Raw genomic sequence first — 16,705 nt, forward strand, 5'->3', positions numbered from 1 at the left:
AAAAATGAAAGACTTCTTCCTAATGTCTAATTATGCAAAAATCCAAAGATAGGAAGAAAAATGTTAGGACATACTTCTTCAGGTTTTCACATTTTTCAATAATCTCTTACTTTTTAGCCTTCAGTTTTCTATCTTGTCCTCTAATTTATAGTATGAAAGACAGTGTTCCATTTCAATATTTTCCTTATATTTTTGCAAGTCATGGGAAAAAAAATATTCCTAATTTCATTGCTTAGTTTGACAGTCTTAATCCATGTTGAGAGTTTTTTCTCCATTCTGTGGATTAGCAAAAGAGGCCAAGCGTAATTAGCCCAAAGAGCTCTATTTTTCATCTCATCAGGCATTGAACATCTGTCAAGTCCTTTTCATCAGGGTGGTTGGATAACATTTAAACCATTTCACCTTGCAATGTAAACAAAAGATTTGTTTCCATTCTATTCAGAATTTGGTTGCCTGTAAGAACTTCGAGTTTAAAGGCTTTATTCAAAGGTTAGCAGAAAATGGGCTGTAGTTGGAAGCTATTTCAGATTTCTAGGGTGACATGAACTTCACAAGAGATATCTCTTTTGTTAAAGATTTTGAGATAGCTAAGTACAGTGAGAACATTTTCTTTTATAACAGGTCCAAAGTGAAATGTTTTTTTATCTAGAACTGGCAGGAGTCTGGGTTTGGTTTTGTCTGTTTGTTTTTATTTTTTTAATTAAATTTAATAGGTGGGGTTTTTTCACCCCTGTCTTCCATGGTATTTCTAACCATACTAATTGACTTTCAGATCCTACTTTTTTACTCTCTGTGTAAGAGTATTTCAGTTACGTAAGGTGTGTTTGCATGGCATGCCTGGTCCGTGCTAGCCACCCACTGCTTTTCCAGTTTGGTGTATGAGACTCTTTGGATGGATACTCATGTAGTTCAAAGAGTAGCCTGAGCTTGAACAAATCTTGCATATAGTTGCTAAGATATGTCTGCACAGACTTCATACACCTCTCAAAATCTTCATGGCAGGGCTGACATTACACAGCTTCTCTCACACCAGTGAGTTACAGTCATTCCAGCCTTGTGGCACAGAGCTCAGACCTGAAACTTTCCTCATGTGGGTTAGGCGTGACTATAGGCTTAAAGGGGATTTCAGGCTACAAGCAAGGCTGTGACATAGCCTAGGCTTGAGGCATTAATAATGTGGATGGTCAATGAGACAGAGCATAAAAGCAGGTTCAATTAACTTTGTAAAGTAAGTTGCAGCTCTGTCATCAACGGGTTGAATTCTCTTATGTGTAACTCATTGACATTGATGTTAAATGTGCAAATTGGGCTGACAGCTGGGTGTTCCAGCAAAACAAATGAAAGGTTTCTTGGAATTCAGGTCTGCTTTAGCAGCTTTGGCTGCTAAAAACAACATCTAATGATACTAATATTTAAATAGTCATAGATTTGAATAGTTGTGGAAATACTTCCACCCATCTTCTCAGTGATGTAGAGTAGCATGCTGCTTTGCTTTCTTACTCAGCAGTCATCCCTACTACACTCCCGCAACCCCTTCATCGTGTCTCCTTTATTTCTACTACTTTTCTCCTTCATCTGACTTACACTTTCCTATCTGTACCCTTTGAAATAAGGAAGCTCGTGCTTTGCTTATTCACATGAAATTATCTCTGCCACCCATTTCAATGCCCTAGGCAATTACCTGTAAGGTCATTTCACAAATGAAAGGAAGGAATGCTGTATTTGTGTTACCTCCTTATTGCACAAGATCTTTGGAAGGGATGTAAAAGCGTACAGAATGGAGAAAGCAGTTTTAGGTGCACTAGGGTGTCTGAGGCACAGGCGTAGAGCTGGCAAATCTATGATAGATAGATCTATAATGATCCACATTTTTGTGGACCAGGATAAATTAATTTTAGTGTCTAACATTCACTTAGGTAACTGAATCCAAATAATTGTATTGTAAATGATGTGTCAGCTTTTTATTGAAGCCATGTTGGTAACTTCATCCAGCCAAATTATTAAAAAATTGATTCACTCCTTCAGAAAAAAAAATCTTTTTAAAAATACGTCTAGACTTTCATCATGCATTTTGGTGCTTTGTAGTCCGTCTTTGTTCGTTGTTCTAGAAATTGAATTCTATTTAATTCTGCATTTTTTTCTCCTAGGAACTACTTGTATTTCTGTATTACAATTCTAGTTAAGTATAATTCAGTCATTGTCTCTGTGTCAGTGCAGTAATGCACTTCATCTGACTTTCAACTATAAAACTTAATAGACTATGTTGGGATTTTCTGGAAAAAGATTTTAGAGTCCTCAGTTCACAGATATAGCATCCTCTTTTTTTAATCCTGGGAGGAAAATCGATGAAGTGAAACTAATTGTACTTCTCGGTGACACAAGTATAGGGCTCAGGAGGACAAACCTTAGAGGTCTTTGGCGAACATGCATAATTTGCATAACAGGTTTACTGTTACAACAGAACTGTGAGAATAAAAATAAAGGGAAGTTATGCTTTTCATTTGGTTCCTTTGGCATCTACATGCTGAAGATGAAAGAATTTTAAAATATAAAGAATATCTTCCGTATGAATCAGAAATATGACCAAGAGCGTTTTGCTCTCACATTCGTATAGTGGTAGGCTTCAGAATGGCGTATGTTATCACTGTGCCTTGAGAGAGAGAGAACCTCCCTTTTCAAGAACAGTACTGAATGCATGCTTAACTCAAAGTAAGACAGACAGCAGGTATGTGCTTATGAATGACTTTAAATAGAAATGCTTTCCAAAACAAAATTATATGCTAGATGGCCAGCACTTGTGAAGTTGTAATTTTATATTTAAAGTAAATGTAATAATACTGGCAGCTATAATACCAGTAGTGACTGGTATTTGTATCTGGTTCATTAGCATGCCAGTGAAAAATTTCATGTGACAAAAATCCATTTGGCTAATGAAGCACCTTTTAATTAGACTCTGAACTTTTAAAAGAATACAGCTTGTTTTTTTCCTCAGTAATGTAATATGACTACATTAAAAAGTTGCAAAAATGAATTGAATGACAGAAACATTTTTCTAGTGAATTAAGCAGACCACTTGTTAGGTACTTAGACATCTAAGGCTTTATTTTGCCAGACCTGACTGAGGCCAATAAAAAGGGCCATGTTACATAATGAAGAGTGTTTTCTTTTGTTTCATAATAGAACCCTTTGGGTTCAAGAAAGCCTTGATAAAGCTGAGATACTTGTGGCTTTTTTACAGTTATTTTCACATGCAAGTGTTATTGAACATGCATGTAGTATCTTGCAGATGTTATGCAATCAGCCATTCACTGAAAAAATGTTTCCAAAAAAAGCACTCTAGAGAAAATAAAAAGCTGTCTCCAAACTTGACTAGTTTTAACATGTCGATGTGTCAGAGCTGAGACTGTGAAATGCTGCTTGTCATTTTGGCAGGTACTTGTTAAAATATGGATAAATACAGACTGTATTAAAAAGAAATTTAGGCAGTAACTACTAAAGTAATGTATTAACACTTTTTTTGCATTGTTTCTGGTCTGCTGTTTTAAGATTGCTATAATTAGCCAGTCCTTTACTGAAGGACTGAAAACAAAAGAAATGAGTGGTGTTGAGAGGTAGCTGTTCTAAAGTAGCTTGTTTCCTCATGTCTTCTGAAGCCTGCTCCATTGTGCTGTTCTCCTTTGATTTCTCTCATTTTCACTATCCCAACAGTTAACCCAGGCATAGTCAGTCTTCATCACTAACTAAAATTGATATTGGTGTGCCTGAGGATGCATATCCTGATATCCAACCTGACCTCTCTGAGGTCTAGCCAATGCATATGATACCATGCTGTTTTGGGAGAAGTGCTGTGAAGAACTGGAGAAAGCATTTACTAAGTAATAGAAAGGCAGGTGAACTTAGAGGAAATAAAGAGGAAGCCATGCACAAAACCCCCACAATTTCACTTCATATATAAAATGAAACTGACTATTTCACAGAATCACAGATTCAACCAGGTTGGAAAAGACCTCCAAGATCATCAAGTCCAACGCTTGATCCACTACCACCATGGTTACTAAGTGCCACATCCAGTCTCTTCTTAAATACCTCCAGGGACAGTGACTCCACCACCTCTCTGGGCAGCCCATTCCAGTGTCTGATCACTCTCTCTGTAAAGAACTTTCTAATGTCTAACCTAAACCTCCCCTGGCACAGCTTAAGACCGTGCCCTCTTGTCCTACTGCTGGTTGTCTGGGAGAAGAGACCAACCCCCACCTGGATACAGCCTCCTTTCAGGTAGTTGTAGAGAGCAATAAGGTCTCCCCTGAGCCTCCTCTTCTCCAGGCTAAACAGCCCCAGCTCCCTCAGCCTCTCCTCATAGGGCCTGTGCCCCAGTCCCTTCACCAGCTCATTGCTCTTCTCTGGACCTGCTCCACCACCTCAATGTCCTTCCTGAACTGAGGGGCCCAGAACTGGACACAGCACTCCAGGTGTGGCCTCACCAGCCCTGAGTACAGGGGAAGAATCACTTCCCTGCTCCTGCTGGCCACACTGTTCCTGATCCAGGCCAGGATGCCATTGGCCTTCTTGGCCACCTGGGCACACTGTTGGCTCATGTTCACCTTCCTGTCAATCCAAACTCCCAGGTCCCTTTCTGCCTGGCTGCTCTCCAGCCACTCTGTCCCCAGCCTGCAGTGCTGCAGGGGTTGTTGTGGCCAAAGTACAGGACCTGGCACAATTTCCTTTCATGTATGAGATCTTTGAGTCTTGACAGAGAGTTCCATGTAAATATTTGTTGAAAACTCAATAGCTTTCCAAAAATCAGATTTGAAATTTTTAGAAAAGAAATAAACTCAAAAAACATTGTTCTACTTTACAAGATTTGGTGTTCCCAAACTTCAAATATCTCACAGTTCTCATTCTTTGTCTCAAAATGTATATGGTAAAACTGGCTTATGTTCAAGGAAGGACAACAGGATATTTTAAAGCACAAAAAAAAATTGTCTTTAACCTGGGAGAAAACCCCTAAAGATAACTGAAGTGCACCAAAATGTTGACAGTAGAATGAATATGATAAACATACACCATCTTGTTTGAATGCAGAATTTTCAGTTGGCAGCAGTTTTTAACAGTTGAAGAGAAGTCACTCATGGATGCCACTGTAAGTTATTCTTGAGCTCATATGTTATTCATGTAGAGTATGTCTCACTACATGTTTACAAAAAAAAATGGAGGTGCCAGGAAAACCATAAATCTAAAGAAATTAGTTCGAACCTTAATTTATTTTCTCAGTTTGAGACAATTTGGAGGGGTGGAGACCTCAGAAGTCTCCTCCCTCGGATTCAATAACCCTGGTTTCTCCAGTAGAGAGAGAGACCAAATACACCCGGATGTAAGTGAAAAAATAACTCTTTACTAAGAAGAAATGCTAATGACAATACTGATAAAACTGGATTAAACAAACTTATGAGGAGAAACTTCCCAAACCCTGTCCACTGGACCAAATTAGGATGGCAGCTGGCCTCCCTCACCTGGAAAAAACACATGTGGCCACAGGACAGAGATAAGATGACCACCCTTCCATGTGGTTTGCCTCCCATACCTGGAAAACCCGTCAGGAATGGTTGGAGAGTCAGCGGTGGTAGGAAATGGCAGATAGCTGGGATTTGTTACCAGCAGATGCTTGGTGCTGGAGTGAGGCTGCCTGTCACTGTCCTTTTGGGTCTTTGATGTACCTGTTTCTGAGGTAGTCAATGCCCAGCACACAGGGGGCATCTGGACCAGTCACAGTGGGATTTTTCTGCCATTCTTTCCTGATTAAGCTCAATTCAGCTTCTAACACTGTCAGCTAGTGGGAACACCCTGTCACCCCAGAAATGGAAATAGACTCTGCCCCCCATGTCCTGATGACATTAAGGTATATTGAGCACCAATGTCAACCAAAGCTTGAATTCTTGTGGTTCTGATGTGCCAGGCCACTGGATCCACGCAGTCCAGTAGACCCTATTGTCCCTTTCCTCCCCTACCTGGAGGCAAGGGCCTCTCTAATCTTGTTCATCCTAGCTGCTTCTACCTCCCTGTGAATACATCCGGAATTCACAGGCATATCCCACGTGACAACTAACAACATTATCATCACCATCATTAAGGTCCAGATAATTGAGACATGCTCTAGAATACAGACCTTCCCCACCACCTCTCCTTCCTTATCTATTTCTTCTGAAGAGTTTATGCAGCACTCCAATTGCGTGTCATCCCACCATGTTTGCACAGTTTTCCTAATGCATGGTGGCCTCCAACTCCTCCTCTTTGTTGTCCATGCTGCTTGCATTGATGTAGATGCACTTGAGTTGGGCTATTGATCCCACCACTTTTTTGAATGAAGAAGCCCTAATTTTTATATAACTGTTCTCAGGCACTTCCATTCTAACACATCAGTATCCGCTGGTTCTTTGCTGCTGCATGAATCTCCATCCCCTACCTCCTCTGAGATGGCAGACTGAAGTACCTCGCTAGGACACCATCTCTCAAACATTGATGTGCTGCCCCCAGGCTTATCTCTAACAAGCCTGATTTTATCCTTTTTCCCCTTCAAATCTAATTTATAGCTCTTTCAGTGAGCCCTGCTAACTCTTGTGCAAGGATCCTTTTCTCCTCTGAGGCAGGTGTATTCCTGCAGCAGGCTTGGTGGTGTGTAAACTGACCTGTGATTACATTTCAAATTGTACTGAGTGATAAGTGATATTCTTGTTGTCTTTGCACTTGCACACATTCAGTATTTACATGGTTAAATGTTTTGATGGTCAAATTCTTAATTTTAGGATTTATCTTTTATTGCTTCTGTCCTAAAGAACTTACCCTCCCAGATAAGTATAGCTGTTTAAGCTGTTTGATTATATTCTTTGCCAAGAAAATCTTTCTGACTGGTACTTGTGGTACTTCCAGTAGAATCTTTTCACAGCCTGTTTCTTCTCCTTAATCTCCATCACCTTTCTCTCTTACTTTTATATCGTAGCTCTCCCTCTCCTCCTTCCTCTCACCTTAATCCTTGACCCTAGGCAACTTTCAGCCTGCTCCTCCATTTATTACTTCCTCTGCTTTGACTCTGTGTTTGGCGTGTTGACTGGCTCAGACACTGCCCCATTTCCTTCTGCCTTAAATATCTCACATCTCTTACTCCTTACACCTCAGATATTTTGGGAAGTTTTGGTGTTGAGAAACAAATAGTACAAGTCCTTCCCCATTAAAAATAGATTATTATTCTCTGTCTCTTTCAGTAAGTAGTTGAGCCTGACCCATGTTATGTTGTTTGAAATATGTTACCTTTTTCTTTTTTAAAACTGTCAATTCTTGTGTGCTATGTTACTTTGTTTCTTTAGCATTAAGCACACTGCTAAGCACAAAATTTTAGTTGATTCTATAGCTTAAATCTGTCCAGTCTAGGAGTCTGACACAGCTGTACGTGCTAAGTTACAGGATTTGGACATATAAAAATAGATCTTTAAAAAAAGAGAAAGAAAATGAGAAAGGGAAAGAAAAAAATAAAAAGAAAAAGGAAAAAAAACCCCAATAATAATGCTTCAATTCAACAGATTTTTTTCTGCTTTGATTTTTTCTTGCCTTTGATTCTGCAGTTTCTATGTCAATATTTATTTTGCTTTTAAATATGTAAATGACCAGAAGAATTTCATAATTATAATTAATTCTGTATCTTCCTTTGGACTGTTACCACTTTCCAGGGAAACAACAAGCTAAAATGCAGTATATTTAGTACCTTTTCATTTATTCTAGATAGCTATTAATTTACCAGATCTGTAACTTAATAGATAACATTCTTGCAGATGTGAATTTGGGACTGTCTGTAGTAGGGAAAGGATAGATTTCACATTGGAATGAAGGCATGTAAGATGATATTTTATTATTTAATAGGTGTTAAGTATTGTTATAGACTACAGTTGAAGCTATTATTGCTGTCTGTCACATGAATTCAGTGCTTATGAATTCATCAAACTTTAATAATTTCAGATAAAAATATACATCTTGTGTGCTTATCTGAAACTGAGGGTTTTAAAATGTCAGCTGAATAGTTTACCTACGTGTGAGAAAAAAAATATTTTTACTACAACAACAACAGAAAATTGTTAGATTAAAAAATATTTGAAGGAAGGTATTAAATTTTTCTGGAGGATCATTTTTGTCAGGATTATATTTCTGCCAAGTGAGGCTAAATAACGGGACTTCAAAAAAAAATTCACATGTAATTGATTCTTATTCTTGATGTTTTTTGCAAAATACTACATCTCCATGGGCTATGCTCCATGCATCTTGCACTGGTTCTTCCCACTACCACAGGCCTAGGCAGTGTACAAGAAGCTGGTGGCTTTTCTTTGAATGAAAGACAAGAGCTGGAATAGAAGTAAGGAGAAGTTGACAAGAAAAGGAGCCAGTTGTTAAGCTCATTCTTGAGTTAACATCTTGATGAATAAGTCCCAGAGGATAGATTGACACCATGTAACAATGCAGAAATACCCCACTGGTGTGGAGTTCAGCTGCTGCACCTGTATGACATAGTCAGAATCAGGAAGAGATACTAATTTATGTCTGAAACTAGTATAGTTAACAGAATACAGGGCTACATCAAAAGCTGTCCTAGCAGTATTACTAAATAGTACTAATATTGATTAGTACTATTAGCTATTGGATTAGTAGTTTTTATGACACCGACTCAGACATCCTTCCAGTTGGATGGAGAAAATTAGTGTTACAAAACTTTTTGTGGGACTTTACAGAAGAAAATTATCTCAACAGATCTCTAGGTAAGTGAATTCTCTAAGTTGATTCTGCCCATTCACAGGATATTATGACTCTCACTCGAGATATTGCATATGTTAAAGCAGTCTGGACAGCATTGCTAATGAGGTTAGAGAGAAAAAGACACTAACTGTCAAATCCTCACTGCATCTCTTGGGTTCTGCTGAATTGGTAATAAAACAAATGATCCTTTTGCTTCAAAGTCTTGTGTATTTTGGTTTTCATGACTGTTAAGCAAGGTTGCTGTCTATTATCTTTGTTTCCTGATTGTCAGTATCTTTTGGGCTGTCATGTGGCTTCCTGTTGGATAAAGGCATAAGAATGTCACATGCAATGTGGTGTTATTCTATGAGGAGGAGGAGGAAGAGCACAGCTCATGTTATCATGTTAAAACAGTGCAGTTTTTCACTGATGAATCATATGCCCCATGGTCTAGATATAAATAACATACTCAGTGTTAATTAGTTTTCTTACTATCGGTAGTGTCCCTGGTTACCTGTACAGGCTGTTCTTTTAATTATTGCTTCTGGTGCTTTGGCACATTTCTATCCATACTTCAGTAAGTCAAATCTTAATATCTGCACTAAAATATTTATAAAATAACATTTATTCAATGTAGAAGTGACCTAAGTGATGTTTGCAAATAGATTCATCAATGTTAAAGCTTATTTTAGGCAGTTTTCAACATTTTGAAGTATAAGGTAAAAGATGTAGATTATTTAAAATCATTTATTGTCATGGATTTTTTATTAATCTATTGCAGAAACCAAATCTTTTTTGTGGTGACTTTTTCTTTCTAATAGGTGAGAGAAGAGTGAGAACCAATGTATAATAGGAAATATTCTAAACAGAATAATGTAAAATATGTGAGAAAAATAATGTAAACACTTAAAGTCATTAAATAGCTTCTTTCGTTTACTGAACCTGCTGACATTGTAGCCTCTATTCTAGCTTATGTTAGCTTTCCACTGTGTAGCTTTTTGTCTGGATTTTCTATATACTTCTTTATTCTCCTTATTGCACTAAACACAGGTTCCTAATCTTTTCAAAGACTATTGCTTGCAAGGACAAATCTTGCTAAACAAAATAACGAATAAAGAACTTAAATATCAGTCTCCTACTCCACATTCTTTTAGTTCACTGGCTAAGGCCACAGATTAGATAGAAAACCAGTTGTAAAAAGACACAGTGAAGCACACCCCATAGTAGACAGCAATTACAGTATTAGGCATGCTTCTGTTTTAAGTAGTTGCTTTGAGGGCAATCTATAAAAAATACGGTATGTGCTAGAAATTACTTCAGGTAATGAAAGAAACAGTTGTAAACTGTTTTTTGGAAAATCATAATTATGTATTTTAGAGCCCCACAAAACATTTAGCATATGCTTAATAACAAAAACGTATGTGAATTGTCAGGTAGTTCAAAAGTGTTCTATAGAATTTAATTTTTGTATGTCCACAAATGGCTAACTTGGGAAATGTTGTATAATTATATGCTGATTGGTTATTTAACTATATTACTCAGGGTGTTATCCCCATCTGGAATTACTGTGAGCAATGAAATTCTTTGGCATTAAAAAGGAACCTTTCAGTAAAAGTTCCTGGTATTGCAGCTCAGAACCTTGGCTTGAACACTGATTGTGGCATTTTGCTGTGGACACATGAAGCTTCTTTGGGAATAGTAAAAGATTCAGAATTTGCACTGAAGTGCCAACTGCTTCCTATGTTATGTCCTCTTGGGATTTTTAGTAATCTTTGTTTCTTTGCTTTTAATGCCAATTCTGAACACTTGGAGGGCATCCTGCTTGCATCTCTAAGCAAGATTGGGCTGGAAAGTGACAAGGCAGGTTTTGCTCATTATTTGCTCAGTGTAACTAAACTATTTAAATTTGAGTATGTGCTAAAATGATAGGCTTGAATGGGGTCAAGCTGCTCAGTACCTTCTGTACTTGTTATGAGAGTTCATGTTCCTCAGCTTTCTTGAGCACGTGTTGGATGATTGCACAGCATTGAAACTTGAATACAGTTCTCTCATCTTTCTGGTGATGATCCTGCTTTTTTTTTGTTGGTTTTGGTTTTGTTTGTTATTTTTTCTTCCTAAGACAAATACTACTAATTTTTTTACACTGAGTTAGTGATAAGTATTTTTAGTTTTGCTATTAGGGTTTGCTCTCTTAGGGATTTGGGATTTTTGTCTAGAATAAATTGACTGAGGTTAAGGAAAAAAGCAGTATAAAGGATATAAGTTACTGTAAATGTAAACCCTTAATACAGAAATTATAAAGCGCATTCAATATCAACATTCTAAATGAAAACTTATTTTAATGCAAAAGCATTAAATTTATAAAAGGAATTTATACTATTTGATAGTATAAATCAAATAGGGGCCCAGAACTGGACACAGTACTCCAGGTGTGGCCTCACCAGCCCTGAGTACAGGGGAAGAATCACTTCCCTGCTCCTGCTGGCCACACTGTTCCTGATCCAGGCCAGGATGCCATTGGCCTTCTTGGCCACCTGGGCACACTGTTGGCTCATGGTCTTCTTCCTGTCAATCCAAACTCCCAGGTCCCTTTCTGCCTGGCTGCTCTCCAGCCACTCTGTCCCCAGCCTGCAGTGCTGCAGGGGGTTGTTGTGGCCAAAGTGCAGGACCCGGCACTTGGCCTTGTTGAACCTCATCCCCTTGGAATCAGCCCAACTCTCCAGCCTGTCCAGGTCCCTCTGCAGAGCCCTCCCACCTGATCGACACTCTCACCAACTTCATGTCATCTGCAAATTTCTTTAACTTTAAAATACAATTTAACTGTAGAAAATCAAATCTTATTGTCCTCTGTGTCAGCTACTTACATGGGAACACTGAGTGCAAAATTTATGTTTATACAGAATTAATGTCTTTCTAGTAACAGATCTGAGATAACCACAGGTGGCATGTGGATGGAACTGCGCAATATCATCTAACTACAGAATTTGAAACTGCTGAGACTACTTCCAATGCTGTTTTTGAGATTTAATAAAATGGTGTGTGTAGTAACAAAGAGATATTTTAAACAGGAAAAATCAGAAAACAGGTTTTCTATAGAGAGAGACTCCCAGAGAAAACATACCATGTCCACAGAAACTGTAGAACTGTGTATTCCACAATGGTGAAATAACAGAAATGTATTACATGTTACCTAATGCACCTGTTTGCTAATTTAAGACTTCGTGTTTAAAAGACTTTGTATGACAAGAATTGTAATTTGTGCCAAGAAATTCAAACATATGAATAATTATGTAATTATGTAAGTTCAGCATAGGACTAGAGGTTTTAGGAAATCCTGGGTGTACTATTATCACAGTCTGATGATGTGACCCTGTCTGTTCCCCTGAGGTTTAAGTGCCTCATTTGTCTTACTTGTAAATGTGACAAGATAAAAAAGTGTTTGCTTATACTCACAAAGTCTGCATGGTAAAAATTGCCAAAGAAGCATTAAGTATTTAATCTTCCTGCATTTAGATTGCTGTCTTCCTTTCCCTAGGGACAATAGATAGCAACAGATCTGTATTTGGGCAGTCTTCTTTGTACATGTAATGCTCATAGGAGGCACTCCTAATTGGTATAAACTGTAAAATCTGGAACACAGTTTGAGTGGCCATTGGACTTGTTTGAAGCCTTATTTTTTCAGAGGAGGGAGAAAAAAGATGTCAAATCAGTTCAGCTGGCTAAAAGATAAGCATATGGATTTTAAAAGTTCCAAAATGTAGTCTATAATTGAATGATATATACATTTCTTTGTATATGCATGCATAAAATATATATGACTTTTTTTAAACACACAGTGCGTTGCCAATTTAAAAAAAAATTCTTTTCTGGGTAAGTGTAAGTAGCAGTAAAATCCTTCTGTTGGAACTGACAGAATGGTGAACTTCAGGAAAAAATATGACCAAGCATTTAAGATTTTGCTTAAAATAGAATACTTAGAGAGAGGGTTAAACTTCTCCTTTCGTATTCCACTGTCTGCTGAGGTGGATGGGTCCCTTACCATAGAAGTGGCTGTATGCTAATGGTGTGTGCAGGTGAGGACTGATTCAGGGCAGAATGGGGTCATCAGCTACCCAGATAAATGCATAGATAACAGAACATTAAGTTATAATTGGAATAGAGTGTGAAGCGTGGAGGCTTGGTAACAGACTTGGGAGCAGTCTGCCAACAGCAAAAAATGCCATAAATTAATATGATGGTGCATAAAATTAAATTTGGACAAAAACTGAATCTCTGCAGCAGAGGGAGGTACTAATCTTTCTAGAGGCCCAGAAAGCATTTGGCAGACTAACTGTTCTTAGCTGGGTCACAGGTAATTATGGGAAATACCAGCTGCTTCAAGAAGGAATTCTGATTGTGGCCTCTTGCTACAGCTCTGTATCACTTAATGAATCAATGAAAATTATTTCAGTGACCATATTATGGGTAAAATTCACTGCCACAAAGAAATTTTCTCTTTAGGTGTAGCTGCTGTAGAACAGATATCTTGAAAAATATAGATAAAAATTGATCCAAACATACTGCCAACTACAAGCTGTAATTAAGCTTTGAAGTATTGAAGGTAATGCTGAGCAAGATGGGGAACCAGTAATGGGGGATTAGAAAATTAAAATGAATTCCCGAAGAGCATTGCATTAAAAATAGTACTATTTCCTGGGTTTTACTATGTATATTTGCATTTTAATACTGTTTTAATACTACATTGTTTTATGAAAGCATGTATGGTTTTTATAGATTATATTACATTATTCCAATTTTTTGTGATGAAAAATCAGTAGATACAAAATTTGTAGCACTGATACATGACAGAAATCAAGAGAAACACCAAAAGCTGGCACGATAGATTTGCTAGCATGATACAAATAATGTTCAATTACCTTAAAAATGGTGATTTTTACTGTTTCTTCTCCACTTACTTGAAACTTTCTATTTTCCATATGTCATAATCACATAAAGTAGGGTGGCCGGAGATAACAGGGCTAATTGTACAGAGCAATAAAAATGAGGTCAAAATTCAACTGATACATTTTGTTCAGCTTATTATACTTCCAAGCATAGTATTTGCATTTCTGATCTTAAAGTTTTCTAAATATCAGAATGACTTATGTAATGACATATGGGCCAACAAGAAAAATATTTTATGAAATGTGTAGAAATATACAGAAAAGCAATGAGTCAGAAAGTCAGAAAGCAAGTCTCTTTTTAGATTCCTGATCTTAAAGATAGCACATCTGGACTTGAGAATGTCATAAAATGTTCTGTCTTGTGTTTGAGTATCTTGATACTCTTGATTCTTGATACTTGAATATCTTCATATTATACATAGTGCATAATTTCAAAATGTGTAAAAGTATGTGTAATACTCTTTACTCTTTTTGCAGAAATATTGTCTTTTGATAGGATCTCACTTTGAGATTTCATGTGAATAAGCAGATGAGTTTATTCACACAATAATAACTGATTTGTATTTTGAAGTGTTGGCCATCTTACCAGGTGTTCTACATTACTATGCTTACTGATACAGTGTGGCACCTGAATTTTTTGGAGCTGTAAGCTAACAGAAGTTTTGAAAATCAGCCTATATTTAAACCAACATTCTTACAGCCCTAGTGCTACTTTTTTAACGTGGTCTTTTAAAATTAGGGAAAAAGAAAAAATCCAACCTTTTAAAAATTACAAAATTGTAAGTGCAGTTCATAGAATCATAGAATGGCCCGAGTTGAAAGGGACCATAAAGATCATATAGTTCCAACCCCCACCCCATGGGCAGGGACACCTTTCACTAGATCAGCTGCTCAGAGCTCCTTCCAATCTGACCTTAAATACTTCCAGGGTTGCTTTTATAATGCTGAGCTACAATATGCAGCAGCCAGGAATTATGCTAGTGTCTGAAGTTTCCAGTGAAATGTTCTAGGATGGATGTGTCTGTGTATATGAAAGAGTGTATATGTCCTAGAGAATATAAAAGGAGGTGTATGTTTCCTATATCATATCCTATATCATATCAGACATTACACTTCAGAGAACACACTGACTTCATGGAATTCATTATTCTTCTCATTGTTAAAGTAGAGGCTATCATGCAGAAAAAGGCTTTTTTGGAGGGCACTAATAAACCAGCAATTCTATGAATGAGGGAGAGTGCTGAGTGGTTCTAGTGCATGACATAGAGGAGTATACTCTTGGCTATCAGGTTTTGTTACCTCTCCCACTAAATTCATGTCTGTTTGTAACTAAACAGTTCCAAAACCAGGTTGATACTATGTTTTAAGGTTAATGGAGCAAGGCAAAGTGTTAAGTATCACTTCAGATTGAAAAACTCTGCTTTTTATGCATTTGGTGTAAGGGACTTACATGGATTGGCACAGTGCCCACTAAGGCTGTGTTTAGCCAACGTCAAAAAGTTTGTCTAATCAGTCTGTGTAGTTTTTATACTTCACACCCACCTCTGAAATGCGTGTGTCTAATTAGCACATTCAGAAGGACGAGTAAGAGTTCCTTCGCAGAGCCGTTGAAAACTCAAGCATCTTACACACAGTCTGTGTCTGTGTATGGGGGAAAGACAAGCAGGCCACTTTTTTTTAATGCTACATCTATCCCACAAAATTAAGAACAAAAAGATTTTTTTTCTGAGTGAAAACAAAGTTTCTACCCCATTTATGCCATTCTGGTTTTTTTTAAACAAATAGGAGAACTGTAAATGCAAGTGTTGGTAGCGTGTACCAGAGTTTCAAAAAGATATATAATTTTCTGTATGCAGGGATTATCTGCAGATGCACAGAATTATTTTATTTAATTTCATTTTACTTGGGCCTTCCAGCAGAGTCTGCTTTAAAGGATGACATCACTGAAGGGCTGACTAATTTGGATGTGGCAAACAGAGATGAAGATACTTGGGTTCTGGATTGCAGATTGGGGCACTCCAACTCATTTACTCATTCAAGTGATAAAGAGAAGATCAACAGAAATGTGTTGCATTTGAGCCTGGAACTGAATGTAAGTACGACTCTATTCATGCTATATTGGGTTTCAACAAGCATTTATTATATATAATTACATTTTTGGTATGCATTTATTTCATGTCTGTCTAAAAATTTTGGATGGGATGCAGTTTTCCAGATGGTCTGTGAGTCCATGTATCTTTGTGCAGCTAAGCCTGAAAGCAATACATAAAGAAAACTTTTGGAACTATATAAGTAGATTAAGATACATGATGTGTCACTTCTAAAATCTCGATAGGTGTTTAGTTTAAATTAGTTGCTTCCTGGAAATGCATTGCAGGAGCTAGCAACTAGGAGACAGCAAGGGTAAGTACCAGGAAGATTCAGGTCAACAAGCTGTGTGTGTCTGTATGTGTGTGTGTGTGCGTGCATGTGCTTCTGTCCATGTGCACAGCCCAATACCCAGTTTTCGTGCAGCTGAACTGGTACTGGAGGCAGACGGCCCATGCGTTTGACAGGAAAAGTTTCTAAACTTCCTGGGATATAAACCTCTGAGGCTTCAGAAGGCAAAATGAGTTAATTACAATATGAGACACTTCAACATGGCCCAGCTTAATGTAGCTGGAAATACTTACATGCTCCCAGGGTGAGCAGTAAGCAGCCTACAGATAGACGTGTTTTGGCAGAAGGTTTCAAATTGGGAAAAGGAACAGAATGTAATAGAAGAGGAAAGAAACGTGGAAGGGATTGAAAAGGTTGAAAGGGTTGAAAGATATTGTTTTAAAGACTAGACTACCTAATACAGTTTGTTCAAAGAAACACTAACAAAATTTATGTAACAGTGACATCTATTGGTAGAAATACCAGAACTTAGAAGTACATTTAAAATGCTTTTAATGGTGTTTAAAATCACCATTGCTATTCTCTTGAGCTTGTTATAAAATTGATTTCTT

The 16,705-nt window shown here is 37.5% G+C and overlaps 1 protein-coding gene across 1 annotated transcript in view; it reads left to right on the forward strand.

The window, feature by feature from the left end:
* The window catches only part of LOC108641288 (formin-1-like), a 45,649-nt gene that overhangs the window by 28,253 nt on the left and 691 nt on the right, over positions 1-16,705 (forward strand). The window contains exon 3 of the mRNA XM_018082120.1: positions 15,632-15,807. Coding sequence (XP_017937609.1) covers positions 15,632-15,807 — 176 coding nt within the window. The remainder of the gene's footprint in view (positions 1-15,631; positions 15,808-16,705) is intronic.

This window comes from Manacus vitellinus, unplaced genomic scaffold, assembly GCF_001715985.3.
Source record: "Manacus vitellinus isolate BGI_N305 unplaced genomic scaffold, ASM171598v3 scaffold_6_pilon, whole genome shotgun sequence".
In the NCBI taxonomy this organism is placed as follows: Eukaryota; Metazoa; Chordata; class Aves; order Passeriformes; family Pipridae; genus Manacus; species Manacus vitellinus.